Raw genomic sequence first — 17,596 nt, forward strand, 5'->3', positions numbered from 1 at the left:
AAGAACTTACCTTTTATTATCTCTATTTCAACGAAGTCCATAGGGTACACAGGACCGAGTTTCCGTCTCTTTTCAGTGAGTATGTGATCTGTGTGTGTTCCAGACTGTCTTTCTTCTCCTCCGGCTATGGGCTTTTTACGTAACTGAAGGTGCCTTGGCCTGGGGGCAGGGTATAGGAGGGGGCCCATGATTCATCCTGGGAGCAGATTTTTTAACTATGTGGTGCCCGACGGCAGAGCCATCGCCTATACCCAAGGTCTCCTGTGGACCCTATGGACTTCGGTGTTAGTTATGGGATGGGATAAGGGGGTAGTAAATGGGATACATGGAAGATGTTTGCTTATTGCAAAAAAACATACCTCTTTATATTCCTGTCAAACAGTCCAGTTTTTAAGATGGTAAGCACTAAGAAAAGCTAATAATTGGAGTTTGTCGCTGGGTTAGACTGAGGCAGTGCCAGAGTGGGTCCCTGGGCCTGCTCAACTTTCTCATTATGTTTAATTTATTTTACATTGGGCAATATGCTTTGAATGACAGAATATAGGTAGAAAGGTTATGCAAATGTATAAGCAGGCTTGGAACTACCTGTTTCAGGTCAAATCAAGTAGATATAGGTGTAGTTAAATTCCCATATTTTGTCTTATGTTTGCTTATTTTCACTTCTATTTTGCATAATTTACCATTTCTGGTAATGGAATACCCTAGTAGGTAGTCCAATACTATGTAGCTGGAAATTATAAAAGCTGTCTAATTTAGTAGATGTAGAAAAATGTTACATGTAATGCTGGGTACACTGGCTAACAAATTGGCCGTTCAATTGAACCCCTAATAAATAATGTGTGCAACGGCCAGTGTGTACAGACGGTATGTCTGAACAACATCATTCACAGACATATCACGTCGGCTGTGCTGCACAGCCGATGCCCAATAAATCTTCAGATATATTAGGGCATCGTGCTGTGTGTAGGAGCGGTGATTAACTGCTCATCTGGGCGGGCACATGTAAATGACTGCCCCTTTGTGACGTCTGTCACGACTGATCATGCAGGCTGTATGCAGAACATATGTTCTGCACAGTCTGCAGATATATCTGCAATTCAGTCGATCTGCAGATATATCTGTTAGGTGTGTATCCATCTTAAGAATGAAATATCTGTCATTTCAGGAAGTGAAAGTGTCTAGTCCTGATTATCCTGAAAGAGGCCGGGAGAATGTCATGGATGATTTCCTAAAAAGAATTGAGTGCTATAAAGTTACCTATGAGCCACTGGACCCAGATTCTTATGACAAGTATGAAAAAAAATATATATATATATATATTTGTTACTTTAAATTACTATTTGTGGTCTGTGGGCCTGATTCAGAGGTGCTCGATATTTGCGAGCGCTCGCTCTGAATCAGGGCGGATTTGTAAAAAACAAAAATCCGCTCGCCTAGCTGTGGGTGACCACCCACAGCTTTTGCGAGCAGCTTGGCGATGGTCGCGACCATCAGGCTTGCGACAAGACCCTTGTGGTAGGGTCTCTGTTCCCGAACGCCCGAGTGAACTTCCTGCTCGAATAGAGCAGGAAGATCAATACTGATATCACAAATGATGTCAGTAGGGCTGCCCACAAATGGCAGGCATTCCTTCGGGAACGCCTCCGTTTGTCCAGCCACCCCCCACCCCCCGCCTTCAAAATGGGACGAGCTGTCGATCAACATCGACAGCTGTCCCATTTTGTAGTGAGCCCTGGAGTGAATGAAGTCCTCGCACGCGTATTGTGCACGCCGCGCGTGTGCACTGGCCGACCATCGACCCGCTTGCAAGTGCTATGCATCAGGCCCTGTGTGTCAAACTTCCAGAATTTCACAACTTAGAAGCTAGTAATTATATTGGCATGCTGTTAGAGAATGAATATATTCCTCCAATAATAAAACTTCAGCACAACACTAAACTAACACAAACCATGCAAGTTGCTAAGAAACTGGTACAAGAGTAATAAAGTTAAACATTAGTACCAATGTAGAAATGTGGAATCTGATATCTAAAAAAAAAAAAAAAAAAATGGTATATAGGCCTAATGTAGTATTTAATGACACTACAACTACAAAAAGCCTCAAATATTAAACGGATGATCTTCCACACCCAGTTAAACAAATACAACTTGAAATTCAAATTTCTTACATGCACACCTCTAATGAAATGTAGATTACCCCTAGACTATAAACTTTTCTTTTATAAAATCACAAGAGCTAAAATGTATTTTCCGTCCTCCATCTGGGGGACTCTTGACCGTGGGGTTGTAGTGAGTGTTGAGGAGCTAACACACATAATGGGGTAACTGTTCTAGGGTAAATAAGCTCCTACCCTCCAGATCCTTTCTCCGTTTTAAAATAAGTGATCAATGAGTAGTTCAGCACTAGGTTGGCTAGTAAGAGTCCGCAACCTGGGAGGCCTGGAGAAATGAATTTAAGCATCCGGTAGTTAAGGGTCACACTTAGGAGCAGACCCACTATGGGACACGTGTTGTGGAAATATCTGGTCAGGGCAGGATGCCTGGGAGGTACAACTGCAGAGGCCATAGTCAAAGTGGAGGCGCTGGGAGTCGAGTCTAGAATTAGTGTGACACTGATTATCAACACGTAAAACGTATTTTGCTGCTTCAGTTTCCTACTGGGTTATGCCTGCCTGATGGTCACTAAACACGTTCCGACAATATCCAAAGTGTTTATTCCAGAATTGAGGAATTTGAAGGCAGACTGCTGTGTTGCCAGTCTGTTCTTCTATGGGAATGGTCTATGCAGCCAGAACTTGAAGCAGTCTAGTTATGAGGTGGAATCAGCCAGAGATAGACTTAGTGGCGACACAGTTTACAACTAGATGGCCAAGTTACAGAATCTGGGATTAATTAGCCTTCTAATGGATGCTTTCGTTGTTCCTTGGAATTTCTTTTGACATACTATTCTTCCACCGATACCCAGGCTTCCTCAAGTTCTCAGGAAAATATTAAATAAAATATTTGGTAATATTAGTGGCACCAGACTGGCCAAGTATTAAACATGGCAGTGGGTCCATGAAGCGGACTTGAACTCCGACAGGACCTGTTGTCTCTGGGTCCGATGTCAGGATATCATTGGTTAAATGTAATGGCATGAATCTTTACGCCAAAATCTTAGATTTTTTTTCTTGCATTACTCTGAAATTACTGAAACCTAAAAAAAAAAAAAAAAACTGTCTTCAGACAAGGATCCTAAAGTCTGGAAGCATTATTGCATGGTGAAAATCAAATCGCACCTCTGCGCAAATGGACAGCTGCTCCCCTCAATAAGCTCCTGAGTATCATCCAACACCCAAAATGTCACAGAATCAATTATCATTGGAACTTGGAGTAGGGCGCTTATATTACAAATAGGTCCTTAAAGATGTTCACTATAGAGTTCCTAGTGGAATGTCACTGAAGATGTATAAATCGGTCGCAAATATATAGCTTTCCAATTCACCGATGGTATTTCCTGGTTTTCTCCATAGTATGAATCGTAAAAAATAAAATTAAAAATAACAATATGTAGGCGATCCTGCGCATGATCAGTGGAGACAGCCGGGAGCACTAGGCTAATGCGCTGTGGGCTTTAGCGGGGATCGCCGGAGGGGTGAGTTTTCACTTCCTCGGCAGATGAGATGTTAATACATCTCCTCATCGTTAGTGCATCCTGCTTCGCCTGCGAAACAGGAAGCGTTCCACGTGCCGCTATAATACATCTGTCTCACTGTGTTCTGTTGACAGAGCTGATAACATGTTTTGTGTTCTTGTTAATACCACAAGTAAAAGGTATTTAAGACCAATGTATATGAATTCTTGAAGTGCTGCTCTGATCAAATCAAAATGTGTATGTTGAAGATTAACTGTTATATTTATTATTTTATATGGGGCCACAAGTGTTCCGCAGCGCCTTACAAAGTACATAAACAAACAGGTTGTCCAGTGACTTACAACACAGCACAATACAATACAGGACAAGGACATGGATAATATACATTGCTACATTAGTGACCATAACACTCAGATAAGCAACAGAGCAAAGTAACCAAGTGTTAGGTGTCGTAGTGTGGGGGGTAAGGAGTAGATGAAAGTAGAATAAGGAGAAGCACAAGACGGTGGAGGGCCCTGCTCGTGAGAGCTTACATTCTGTGTAACCCCCGCCCCCTTAAAACTCACTCACTACATTCTGTCATGCAGACTGGTGTAACATTTCTGTAATGTTAACTCATTGATTTATCCTGTAGGGACCATTCTCTTATAAAAGTTATCAATGTTGGTCAGAGGTTCCTGGTGAACAAAGTACAGGATTACATCCAAAGTAAAATTGTCTACTACCTCATGAACATTCATGTACAACCGCGTACAATCTACCTGTGCCGACATGGAGAAAGTGAATGTAATCTTGCAGGAAAGATTGGAGGAGATTCGGGTCTCTCTGCAGGAGGAAAGCAAGTGAGTACATCTGCTCAGTAAAGTGAATGCTTTGTACATGTATTTTTCTACTTCAGGGTCCATAGGGTATCCACAGGATACCTTGGGGTATAGGTGTGACGTCAGTCATCGGGCACTGTAGAGTTAAGCTTTCAGCCTCCCAGGATGCACTAGGGTCCCCCTCCTATACCCCGCCCCCGAGCCAAGGCATCTCAGTTTAGTTTGGTGCCCGGCCGGAGTCGGAGGCACCTGTTAGAGGGGGGCCATGAAGAGCCCTGAAGTTTTCGTTTTGCAGCTGTGGCTGCACATCTGGAAGTACAGCATGGACAGTCAGTTTTGACGTCCATGCTGTCTTCCCTACACCCCCGCCGGTACCAGAACGCCGGTACCGATCCGGGGATGCTGGTAAGCATCTGGGGTCACAGCGAGCGGTAGCGTTGCGGCGTCCCAGGGGTTAAATGCATGCCAGGGGAGCGCGCCTTCCCTGTCTCAGACTGCACCTCCCCCGCTGCACACAGCCCTCTCTGCAACACGCCGACTGGCCCTGTGGCAGCGCTCCTCCCCCAGGCCAGCCTCCTCTCTGCTCCTCCGGCGGCCATCTTCAGTACGCATGGTGAACGCTGCTGGAAGTCTGGACGGAGGCATCGTGGTCTGGGTCCCCCCGCATACCTCTCCTCCGCTGTGGTCAGGTCTGTGTATGCAGCCCTGTGTCCTACCAGACTGTGTCTGTGTAGTTGATTTATCAGCGCTGTTAGTGCAGGAATTGAGTTTCTTTGCATTGTATGTGACTGTGCTAGCGCTGCTGCCTGTACTTTCCTTTCTGACTGTCAGCCTTATTACTGTCCCTGTTCTTTCTGCTAAAGCCCTTGCGGTGCGGTGCTGCAGGGTGGTCTCTCGCCTTTTTAAAAATTGGTGAGAGGGGTCACATACTTTCTACCATCATGTCTGAAAGTGACTTTTCTCTCCGGCTGCAGTGTACTACGTGTCGACCGAGAGGTTATGCACCGCGGGAGTTTCGTCTGTCTCGGATACTCTCCTTCCTACAAGCGGGACTAGACCATGGGCTTCGCCTTGCTTCTTTGAAGGTACAGGTTTCGGCCCTGTCTGTCTGGTTTCACCGTAGGATTGCTACAATCCCTGATGTGCGCACCTTTATGCAGGGCGTTCTGCGAATTCAGCCGCCTTTTGTTCCACCTGGGACTTGACTGTGGTCCTGAGGGCTCTCTAAGGACCGCCGTTTGAACCACTGGGCTCAGTGGATCTTAAATGGCTAACAGCTAAGACTGTTTTCCTTCTGGCCATAGCTTAGGCCAGACGTGTTTCTGATTTAGGGGCTCATTCTTGTAGACCCCCTTTCTTGATTTTTCATGGGAACAGGGCAGTGTTACGCACTCGTCCTGAATTTCTTCCCAAAGTTGTTTCCCAGTTTCATGTTAACGAGGAAATAGTTGTACCGGCTTTTAACTCACCTGGCCTTTCAGTGGGTGAGGCCACGTTGGATGTTGTGCGTGCCTTGAGGACTTATGTTGACCGCACTTCTTCGTTTAGGAAGTCGGACGCCTTGTTTGTCCTCTATGGCTTCCGTAAAAAGGGTTGGCCTGCTTCAAAGCAAACTTTGGCAGCCTGGATCCGTATAGCTATTTCTGAAGCTTATCTTCATGAGGGCCTGCCGGTTCCTCCTTCTGTGAAGGCTCATTCCACTAGGTCTGTGGGTCCTTCGTGGGCAGCTCGACGTGGTGCCTCTGCAGTCCAGATCTGCAAGGCTGCTACGTGGTCCTCTGTCCATACCTTCGTGAGGTATTACAGGTTTGACACCTTCGCCTCTCAGGATGCTTCCTTCGGGCGGCGGATTCTCCTTTCAGCACAGGAGCGTCCCCACCCTTAAAGGATACTGCTTTGGGATATCCCCAAGGTATCCTGTGGATACCCTATGGACCCTGAAGTAGAAAATATGATATGGTAAGAACTTGCCTTTTGTTATCTCTATTTCTACGAAGTCCATAGGGTTCCACAGGACTCCCGCCCTGTCGCACCTGTGCTGCAGATGGGCTTTGCTCTGGTCACCGGTTTTTCCGTCTCCCTCTGGTGAGAATGTGCTTCTTGTGTGTATCCAGATCTTTTTTCTCTCTTCCTTCTCCTCCTCCGGCCTATGGCTTTGTACAAAACTGAGATGCCTTGGCTCGGGGGCAGGGTATAGGAGGGGGACCCTAGTGCATCCTGGGAGGCTGAAAGCTTAACTCTATGGTGCCCGATGACTGACGTCACACCTATACCCCAAGGTATCCTGTGGAACCCTATGGACTTCGTAGAAATAGAGATAACAAAGGTAAGTTCTTACCATATCTCATATTTTTTTCATATATCTGAAGCATACAGTACATTAGTACAATCTGTTCATTTTCTTAGTGTTGAATAAAATCAAACAAATCTAACTTTTGTTCTGTCTTTATTTTATAGTTCTCCCAGGCCCTCCGAAAATTTATCGAGCTGCAGGAAATTGTGGACCTCAAAGTTTGGACTAGTCAGCTGAAAAGAACGATTCAAACAGCAGAGGCTCTCGGTGTTTCGTATGAACAGTGGAAAATTCTTAATGAGATTGATGCTGTAAGTTTATAACAGACACTGGGGGGTATATTTACTAAAGTGAGTTTTTAGAAGTGGAGATGTTGCCCATAGCAACCAATCGGATTCTACTTAACATCTAACTAGCACCTTCTATAAGATAATAGCTAGCATCTGGTTGCTATCTCCACTCAAGTGATTTTAGACAACCAGGGGTATATTTACCACAGTTTTAAAGCTTGCAGTGGGGCAAAATAATGTTTTTGGCATACGGTATGTTAGAACAGAAATGGAGCATAGGGTAAGATGAAATTAGGGTGTGTGTGTGGTTTTTTATTTAATTTTTTTTAATAGATTCACTGTAAAGAGCCTGGTTTTCAACTTCCTATATACCATGTCATGGTTTTAAAAAAACAAAACAAAACGCTTTTTACGCTGTTTGATTTACAACACAGGTCAGATGACTCTGAGGTGCGTACGTTCCTACTCTTAGAAGAGAACACTTGTTCTTTTAGCCGCTTGCCTGGCACAGTGCATGGGATGCTCCTGCAGGCGGGTGGGCTTGTTCTGCTGTGGTCAAATCCCATGCCACTGCAGGCTCTGCTGCTCTCCCAGCTTCCAGAACTCCGTCCTGTGTGCAAGAAGAAATCGTTACTACTTCAGTAACTAGCTGGGCTGTGATATCTGTGGGCTGTGACTGTCGTCATGTGGTTTGTGTGCCTTGCAACCAGCATTCTGTTGGCGGGGTTCTGAGAACAGTAAAAGTTCTTGGAGTGGAATTAAAGTTCCCCTCTCAGAGCCCTGGATCACTGCATGGCACACTCAGAGCGGGCTGATGTATGATTATTAGCCCCTCCAAGTGCTGCTTGCTGCTCAGTGATCTGTTCCCTCTGAGTTGCCTGTCACATGTTCTGCTGCATTTTGCATACTGTATATGGCAGGTGGAATAGGCCGGGGGAGGGGGGTGTTGTGGACAAATAATGGAATTTTTAATCAATGTAGTGGAAGGGTCTAGGTAATGGTTAGGTCACTTGTGGGAGGGGGAGGTGGAGTTATAGTACTGAGGGAGGTCAAAGTAAACAAATATGTCAGAGGTGGGGGTATAATATCTGGAGCCATCAACATTACAAGGGGAGAGGGGATGTTCTATAAAAATGCTAAAGGATTTGGTGGGATGTTGCTAAAATGGCCACAAGGTTGTGCCAGCACCCACTGGGAGTAATTTTAGCAAACATATGATTCTAATATGCTTTTAATTCATTAAAAAAAATACAATTTATGAGAACAAATTATTTAGACCATAAAAGGGAAAAATGTTCCCCCAGCGCTCTGTAAAGGACAAGCAATAAGACTTGAATAGAAAAATACAGATATCTCTGTTCGTATATATTTGCAAAGAGATGTTTAAGCCATCAGACCAAGTCCAGTCTTCTCTGTTCTGGTGGTCCCTTATGCTACTTGTAAATGCACCCACCTTGGATCATAATTGTGTACTGTTGGGCTACATGTTAATAGCACATAAATTTTAAATTACTAACAAAAATATTTGTCAGTTAAATGATTAAAGGAAATTTCTCTTTCATCAATGCTGGGGGACACTGGACTGCAAGGAGCTGGCCCTTAATTAACTTTAAAACTCCAAACAAAAGAGAGCAAGAAGGGCTTGTTGCTGGGGCACTCTCCACAAACGTTCACATAGAATCCATATAAAATATAACTTTTATTATGTATGATTAAAATTGGGGGGCACCCACACCCCACATGAATATCACACAAATATAAACAAAATATGTAAATTTATTCAAGTATTTATCAGATGATACATTTAAAACGTATGGGGAGAATGGTGAAAATATTAGTAATCCTGGTAACTCTATAATGGTGAGATGCTAATGTTCTTATTCAATAACTGCATGGAAACAAATGATACAAATGCTATGTTGTGTACCACTCTGTCCCAGAAATTCTCCTGCGCGTCTTAACCTACAGCACCTGGTATTCCCAGGTGGTCTCCCATCCGAGTACTAACCAGGCCCAATGCTGCGTAGCTTTCAAGACCAGACGAGATTGGGGCGTATCCAGTATGGTATGGCTGTAGGTGTAGTATTAGGGGAATGCAAATGCCCAGGTACACAGACAAAGCAATAATGATTGTAGGACTAGGTCATATGAGGAGTCCACTTTATTAAATAAAACACAGTTCAAAGAAAGTAATGCATAAGCGCACTTTGTTTCACAAAAATTATCAATCCATAAACATCGTATTTGTAATTAACGGAATGTGACCATCAAAAATCATGCAGATTGTTCTAATATGACACACTGATAACCATGGCATAAATTATACAATTTCTCTATGCAGTCAGTGATCAAATTACACTAGATCAGTACGTATTTCACGGCTTAATCCATGTGTCAATGTTATAGCAAGCACAACTTTGCGGATCGATTACAGCATATTTCATGTCAGATGAGTTTTAATATACACATCATTGTGTGCATTCTGTACATAGGTAGATTTCTCCAGCTCAAAAACCTGTTAGGGAGTATTGTTGATATTGATGGGTGCAGAACTATGTAAATTATCTGACGTACATGAATAGTGGCAGAATGGTTCCAACATAGAGAAATTGTATAATTTATGCCATGGTTATCAGTGTGTCATATATTAGAACAATCTGCATGATTTTTGATTGTGTCACATACAGTTAATTATAAATCCGATGTTTATGGATTGATTTTTGTGAAACAAAGTGCGCTTATGCATTACTTTCTTTGAACTGTGTTTTATTGAATAAAGTGGACTCCTCATATGACCTAGTCCTACAATCATTATTACTTTGTCTGTGTACCTGGGCATTTTCATTCCCCTAATACAGGACTCGACAAACTTTTGTAAAATCTAGACGCCATCTTAAAAGTTTAGGAGCCAGACTATTGTCCATTACCAAAATTATGAAAGCTTGTATAGACCACCACACATGCCCTTTCAGTGCCCCTCAACCTAGTAGTAAGCCCCTTGTAATAGTGCCCACAGTAGTGTGCCCCCTGTAATAGTGCTCCCAGTAGTAAGCCCCCTGTAATAGTGCCCCCAGTAGTAAGCCCCTTGAAATAGTGCCCCCTCTAATAGTACCCCCAGTATTAGTGCACCCAGTAGTAAGCCCTTTGAAATAGTGCCCCTCTGTAGTAAGCCCCTTGTAATAGTGCCCCCCAGTACTAAGCCCCCTCTAATAGTTCTCCCAGTATTAGTGACCCCAGTTGTAACCCCCCTGTATTAGTGCCCCCAGTAGTAAGCCCCCTGCAATAGTGCCCCCAGTACTAAGCCCCCTCTAAGTATGCCACACACACACACACAAAAAAAACAATACTTACTTTAGGCAAGGATCCCTCGTCCGCTGCCGTCTGCCGCTTTTCGGAACTATGGGAGAGACGTCATGACTTCTCTTCCATAGTGCCCGTGGGGAAGCCCGACGCCGGAGCTCAGGAGGGAGCTTCAGCTGCAGCGCGGGGAGTCGGGTGCCTACTGGTAAAATTTTAGCGGGCGCCCGACAAATGGAGCTTCGCAGAGGGGGGCTTGGAAATACCGGTCGCCAGGACTAAAATCTTAGTTGACCTGGCGCCCGGGATTTGTCGAGCCCTGCCCTAATACTACATCTACAGCCATACCATACTGTATACGCCCCAGTCTCATCTGATCTTGAAAGCTACGCAGCATTTTGCCTGGTTAGTACTCGGATGGGAATACAAGGTGCTGTAGGTTAAGACTCGTAGGTTAAGAGTGGTACACAACACAGCATCATTTGTTTCCATGCAGTTATTGAATAAGAACATTAGCATATTACCATTATAGAGTGTTACCAGGATTACTAATATTTTCACCATTCTCCCCATACGTTTTAAATGTATCATCTGATAAATTAATACTTGAATAAATTTACATATTTTGTATATATTTGTCTGATATTCATGTGGGGTGTGGGTTGCAATTCTCCCCATAGGTGTTAAATGTATCATCTGATAAGCAAATTTATTCAAGTATTAATTTATTTTGTTTGTCTGATATTCATCTGTGGTGTGGGTGTCCCCCAATTTTAATCATACATAATAGAATCCATATAAAATATAACTTTTATGTGAATGTTTGTCAAGAGTGGCTCAGCAACAAGCCCTTCTTGCTCTTTTTGTTTGGTGTTTTACGTTTTGGGCTTTGGGAGCACCACCACCAACAACCTATGAAACAATGTTCTAATAAGATGCAATATGGTTGGTATACATATAATTAAATAGGTTGTGTGCTGAATCTCTGCTTTCTTTTGTTTCAACTTAATTAACTCAAACTACACTGAAGTCATGGGGTTGCGGAGGGGAGGAACTTAGAGTTAAAGTGCCTGAGGAGAGGGGCACAATTTGGGAGGGCTGCCCCTTGTAGTGAGTAACCTATGCTTTCTTTGTAAGCTCTTCCTTTTTTCTTTTTTTTTTTTTATAAATTTCTAGTGAGGTGCCTGTGCGCTGCCTTTGACAGTACACAGGCTGAGTGCTGCTGCTGGCGGGAGGGCTGCTTACAGCGGCGGCGGTAGGGATATATAAATATATATATAAAAAAAAATTTACACTGTATACAGTCAGGTCCATAAATATTGGGACATTGACAGAATTTTCATATTTTGGCCACTATTCACCACCACAATGGCTTTGAAATGAAACAAACAAGATGTGCTTTAACTGCAGACTTTCAGATTTAATTTGAGGGTAATTACATCCAAATCAGGTGAACGGTGTAGGAATTACAACGGTTTCTATATGTGCCTCCCACTTTTTAAGGGGCCAAAAGTAATGGGACAAACTAAACAATCCTAAATCTAACTTTCACTTTTTAATACTTTGTTGCAAATTCTTTGCAGGCAATTACAGCCTGAAGTCTGGAACGCATAGACATCACCAGACGCTGGGTTTCATCCCTGGTGATGCTCTGCCAGGCCTCTACTGCAAATGTCTTCAGTTCCTGCTTGTTCTTGGGGCATTTTCCTTTCAGTTTTGTCTTCATCAAGTGAAATGCATGCTCAATCGGATTCAGGTCAGGGGATTGACTTGGCCATTGCATAACATTCCACTTTCTACTTCAGGGTCCATAGGGTATCCACAGGATACCTTGGGGTATAGGTGTGACGTCAGTCGCAGGGCACCAAAGAGTTAAGCTTTCAGCCTCCCAGGATGCACTAGGTCCCCCTCCTATACCCCGCCCCCGGGCCAAGGCACCTCAGTTTAGTTTGGTGCCCGGCTGGAGTCGGGTGCACCTGTTGGAGTGGGGGCTAGAAGAGCCCCTGAAGCTTATTCTTCATGCAGCTGTGGCTGCACAACTGGATGAACAGCATGGACAGTCAGTCCTGACGTCCATGCTGTCTTCCCTACACCCCGCCGGTACCAGAACGCCGGTACTGATCCGGGGATGCTGGTGGGCGTCTGGGGTCACAGCTAGCGGTGACCCCAGATGCTCCGGACCATGGCCGGATTCAAGGGGGACAGAGGTAAGCAGCGGGGTCCCGCGGTGGGTCCCCGCTGATCACATGGTCCTAAGTCCCCAGGCAGGGGGCTCCCTGGGGACTGGCTGCAGCGTGGAGCCAGGCGACCAACCTGCGCTTCCACTACCCCCTGGGACAGCGGACCGCAGCAGAGCGGTAGCGCTGCGGCGTCCCAGGGGTTAAATGCATGCCAGGGGAGCGCGCCTTCCCTGTCTCACAGCCGGCGCCTCCCCCGCTGCACACAGCCCTCTCTGCATGCTGCCGACTGGTCCTGTGGCAGCGCTCCTCCCCCAGGCCAGCCTCCTCTCTGCTCCTCGGCGGCCATCTTCTCCAGAAAGCATGGTGAACGCTGCTGGAAGCGCTGGACGGAAGCATCGTGGTCTGGGTCCCCCCGCATACCTCTCCTCCGCTGTGGTCAGGTCTGTGTATGCAGCGCTGTGTCCTACCAGGCCCTGTGTCTGTGTAGTTGAGTGATCAGCGCTGTTAGTGCAGGAATTGTTATTTTTCTGCATTGTATGTGACTGTGCTAGCGCTGCTGCCTGTAATCTTTTCTTCTCTAAACTGTCAGCTTTATTACTGTCCCTGTTCTTTCTGCTAAAGCCCTTGCGGTGCGGTGCTGCAGGGTGGTCTCTCGCCTATTTAATACTTAATTGGTGAGAGAGGTCACATACGTGGTGCTATCATGTCTGAAAGTGATTTTCCCCTCCGGCTACAGTGTACCACGTGCAAAGTACCGTTAGCGGAGGGGGAGGGTAGCGCGGAGGGCCTTTGCCGGCAGTGTTTGTCCATGGCGCGGCCTATTACGGTTACAGCACCGGTACAGGAGCCGCCCTGGGCTTGTTTCGCTCAGGCGTTAACAGCTTTAGTGGGCCAGTTAGCTCCGCAGCCCGCGTTTACTCCGATGGGTTTGTCCCAGCAGTCTGTGGTGTCGTCACCCATGCAGGGGTTCCCACGACAATTGGTGGTACCCCACAGTCTCCCTATTTCCCCGCTCCCGGGTTCTCAGGAGCCAGCGTGGGTTAACTCCCTGACGAGTTCTGTACAGCACTTGTCGGATGTGTTGCAAGGGGAGTCTGTGATGCGGTCTCATAAAAGGCCGGTGGCGTCTCTGTCCGCTCCTTATGAGGATGACGAAGGGACGTCTGATGATGGGGAGATTCTAGATCCTTACGATCAGGAACCTCTCCATACTAAGGACGCTGATGCTAAGTCCAAAGTATATATTCCTGGACTTATTCGGGCGGTCCGCACAGCCTTGGTGATTGAGGACGAAGTTCCCCCAGCGGCTAAATCTAAGTATGCCTTTTTCAAAGATGTGAAGGGCGATGCCACAGTCTTTCCTCTTTCGGGTCAGTTGGTGGACCATTTAGAGGAGGCGTGGAAACAACCTGGCAAAAGATACCAGCCGCAGAGACACCTGGCGGTGGCTTATCCGTTCGCGGATAATTATTTTGCGAAGTGGGAATCCCCTCCACAGGTGGATTCTCACGTGACCCGTCTTGTCCGTAGTGCCACATTGCCGATGCCATCCATGTCCTCCCTTAAGGATGCTACGGACCGCAAGGTAGAAATCTGCTTGAAGTCTGCTTATTCCCTTGCAGGGGGGGCAGCACGGCCGGCTATGGCCATTTGCTGGGTTGCCAGAGCGATGGAGCGCTGGGCGGATTCATTAGAGGCTTCTTTTGAATCCGACTGTCCGGCCGATCAGGCGGAGTTGATTGGCAATCTCCGTGATTCGGCCACCTACATCAACGAGGCGGCTCTAGACATTAGTACTCTGGTGTCTAGAATTTCTTCAGCAGCGGTAGCTGCTCGTCGCACCTTGTGGCTGCGATCCTGGAAGGCGGACGCAGATTCCAAGAAAGGTCTGGAAGCGTTGCCGTTTACCGGAGAAGTTCTCTTCGGTCCGGATCTGGATAAGATTGTGGCCACGCTGGCGGCAGCCAAATCTGCCTGTCTCCCGTCGGCCGCTGCTCCTTCTGGTTCGGGACCATCGTCCTTTCGGTCATCTAGGGCCCAGGGCAGGCCCAAACCACAGTCGTTTCCTCGACAGGCTGGCCCTAAGAAATCGGTCAAGCCCCGGAAGCAGGCATGGAGTACCAGACGTCCGGCCCCCAAGCCAGATGACAAGCCTGCGGCCTGACGGTCCGGGCCTCCCTTTGGGGGATCCCAGGGTGGGAGGCCGCCTGCTACAGTTCGCCCAGTGTTGGTCGACCACTACGACAGACACCTGGGTTCTGGAGGTGGTTTCCCACGGATACGCCCTCTCCTTCCGGCACAGACCCCCGGCTCGCTTCTTCACCACGGGTCTCCCATCAGACCGGAACAAGGCTACGGAGCTGCGGAAGGTATTGCACACTATGCTCCAGGCTGGAGTTATAGTGGCGGTTCCATTCTCCCAGAGGGGCCAGGGTTTCTATTCAAATCTATTTTTGGTACAGAAACCCAATGGGTCATATCGTCCGATTCTCAACCTCAAAGCACTCAACAAGTCTTTGCGGGTCCCGAAGTTTCGGATGGAGACCCTACGGTCCATCATTCTGGCGCTGGAACCTGGGGACTACTTGGTGTCATTGGACATACAGGACGCTTACCTGCATGTCCCTATTCTTTGGCGCCATCAACAGTTCCTCAGGTTTGCAATCAGCAGCGACCACTTCCAGTTTCGGGCGTTACCTTTTGGCCTGGCAACAGCACCACGTGTTTTCACCAAGGTGATGGCGGTCATGGCGGCTTCTCTGCGGCTGCAGGGAGTCCGCATGTTGCCGTATTTGGACGACCTGTTATTGGTGGCAGGATCTCCAGAGCTCCTGTTACGCCACTTGGACCTGACCATTGCACTGCTGCAACGGCACGGCTGGCTAATCAACTGGCAGAAGTCCACTCTAATCCCGTCTTGGAGGATTCTGCATCTTGGAGCCTTATTGGACTCGGGACAGCAAAGGATCTTCGTGACGGAGGACAAGATCTCTGCTTTACAGTCAAGGGTGCGCAGTTGTCTGCACAGCCGCCGGGTGTCCTTACACTCGGCGATGAGGTTACTGGGCTCCATGGTGTCGGTGTTCGACATGGTGGAATACGCCCAGTTTCACTCCAGACCTCTGCAGCACCTGATCCTGTCCAAGTGGAACGGGCTGACTCAGTCTCTGAAGTCCCAGACGATTGTGCTCACCCAGGAGGTTCGCCTGTCCCTTACGTGGTGGTTACAGACGACCCACCTCAACAAGGGACGTCCGTTCTGGGTTCCAAATTGGGTCCTGTTGACAACGGACGCCAGTCTTCGGGGCTGGGGAGCAGTTTCGGGTCCACACTTGTTCCAGGGCAGGTGGACGCCGACAGAAGCGGAGCTTCCAATAAATATCTTGGAACTCCGTGCGGTCTTCAATGCTCTCCAGCAGGCACAGCGGTTTCTCCAGGGTCGCCCGGTGCAGGTCCAGTCGGACAACGCTACCACCGTGGCCTACATAAACAGGCAAGGAGGAACTCGCAGTCGGGCGGCTCTCGTAGAGGTCTCTCGGATCCTGGTTTGGGCGGAGCGCAATCTTCCGGCCATATCAGCGGTCTTCATCCCGGGAGTGCTCAATTGGGAGGCGGACTTTCTAAGTCGCCAGGACGTTCATCCGGGGGAATGGTCCCTGCACCCGGACGTTTTTCAACTACTGGTGGACAGGTGGGGTCTTCCAGAAATCGACCTCATGGCGTCCCGGCACAACAACAAGTTGCCGGTGTACGGGTCTCGCACAAGAGACGAAGGGGCGTCTCTGGTGGATGCTCTGTCCGTCCGGTGGACGTTCCGGTTCGCATACCTGTTCCCTCCGGTCTCCCTTCTTCCACGGGTAATCCGGAAATTCAAACAGGAAGGAGGGACGCTCCTGTTGATAGCTCCCGCGTGGCCCAGACGGCACTGGTTCTCAGACCTTCAGGGTCTGTCCGTGGACATTCCTCTGCGGTTGCCGCTACGACCGGACCTTCTGTCTCAGGGTCCTTGCCTTCACCCGGACCTGACTCGGCTGTCTTTGACGGCGTGGCTGTTGAGACGGCCATGCTGAGGTCCCGGGGGTTTTCCAGCTCTGTGGTGCGTACCATGTTACGAGCTCGGAAACCGTCTTCCGCGAGGATATACCATCGCGTGTGGCATACGTTCTTCCAGTGGTGTCGACCGAGAGGTTATGCACCGCGGGAGTTTCGTCTGTCTCGGATTCTTGCCTTCCTGCAAGCGGGACTAGATCATGGGCTTCGCCTTGCTTCTTTGAAGGTACAGGTTTCGGCCCTATCTGTCTGGTTTCACCGTAGGATTGCTACAATCCCGGATGTGCGCACCTTTATGCAGGGTGTTCTCCGCATTCAGCCGCCCTTTGTTCCACCTGTGGCGCCTTGGGATTTGGCTGTGGTCCTGAGGGCTCTCCAAGGACCGCCGTTTGAACCACTGGGCTCAGTGGATCTTAAATGGCTAACAGCTAAGACTGTTTTCCTTCTGGCCATTGCTTCGGCCAGACGTGTTTCTGAGTTAGGGGCTCTTTCTTGTAGACCCCCTTTCTTGGTTTTTTATGGGAACAGGGCAGTGCTCCGCACTCGGCCCGAGTTTCTTCCCAAAGTTGTTTCCCAGTTTCATATTAACGAGGAAATAGTTGTTCCGGCCTTTAACTCACCGGGTCTTTCCGTGGGTGAGGCCTCTTTGGATGTTGTGCGGGCCTTAAGGACTTATGTTGACCGCACTTCTTCGTTTAGGAAGTCGGACGCTTTGTTTGTCCTCTTTGGCTTCCGTAAAAAGGGTTGGCCTGCTTCAAAGCAAACTTTGGCAGCCTGGATCCGTATGGCTATTTCTGAAGCTTATCTTCATGAAGGCCTACCGGTCCCTCCTTCTCTGAAGGCTCATTCCACTAGGTCTGTGGGTCCTTCGTGGGCAGCTCGACGTGGTGCCTCGGCAGTTCAGATCTGCAAGGCTGCTACGTGGTCTTCTGTCCATACCTTCGTGAGGTATTACAGGTTTGACACCTTCGCCTCTCAGGATGCTTCCTTCGGGCGGCGGATTCTCCTTTCTGCACAGGAGCGTCCCCACCC

The 17,596-nt window shown here is 47.7% G+C and overlaps 1 protein-coding gene and 1 pseudogene across 1 annotated transcript in view; one reads left to right on the forward strand and one right to left on the reverse strand.

Moving 5' to 3' along the window:
* LOC148435724 (6-phosphofructo-2-kinase/fructose-2,6-bisphosphatase 2-like) overlaps positions 1 to 17,596 on the forward strand; it is a 123,290-nt gene that overhangs the window by 47,017 nt on the left and 58,677 nt on the right. The window contains exons 8-10 of the mRNA XM_088465581.1: positions 1,166 to 1,290; positions 4,268 to 4,475; positions 6,912 to 7,058. Coding sequence (XP_088321707.1) covers positions 1,166 to 1,290; positions 4,268 to 4,475; positions 6,912 to 7,058 — 480 coding nt within the window. The remainder of the gene's footprint in view (positions 1 to 1,165; positions 1,291 to 4,267; positions 4,476 to 6,911; positions 7,059 to 17,596) is intronic.
* LOC148435725 (5S ribosomal RNA) lies at positions 8,997 to 9,116 on the reverse strand (annotated as a pseudogene).

Source organism: Taudactylus pleione, unplaced genomic scaffold, assembly GCF_031769625.1.
Source record: "Taudactylus pleione unplaced genomic scaffold, aTauple2 ptg002010l, whole genome shotgun sequence".
NCBI classification, from domain to species: Eukaryota; Metazoa; Chordata; class Amphibia; order Anura; family Myobatrachidae; genus Taudactylus; species Taudactylus pleione.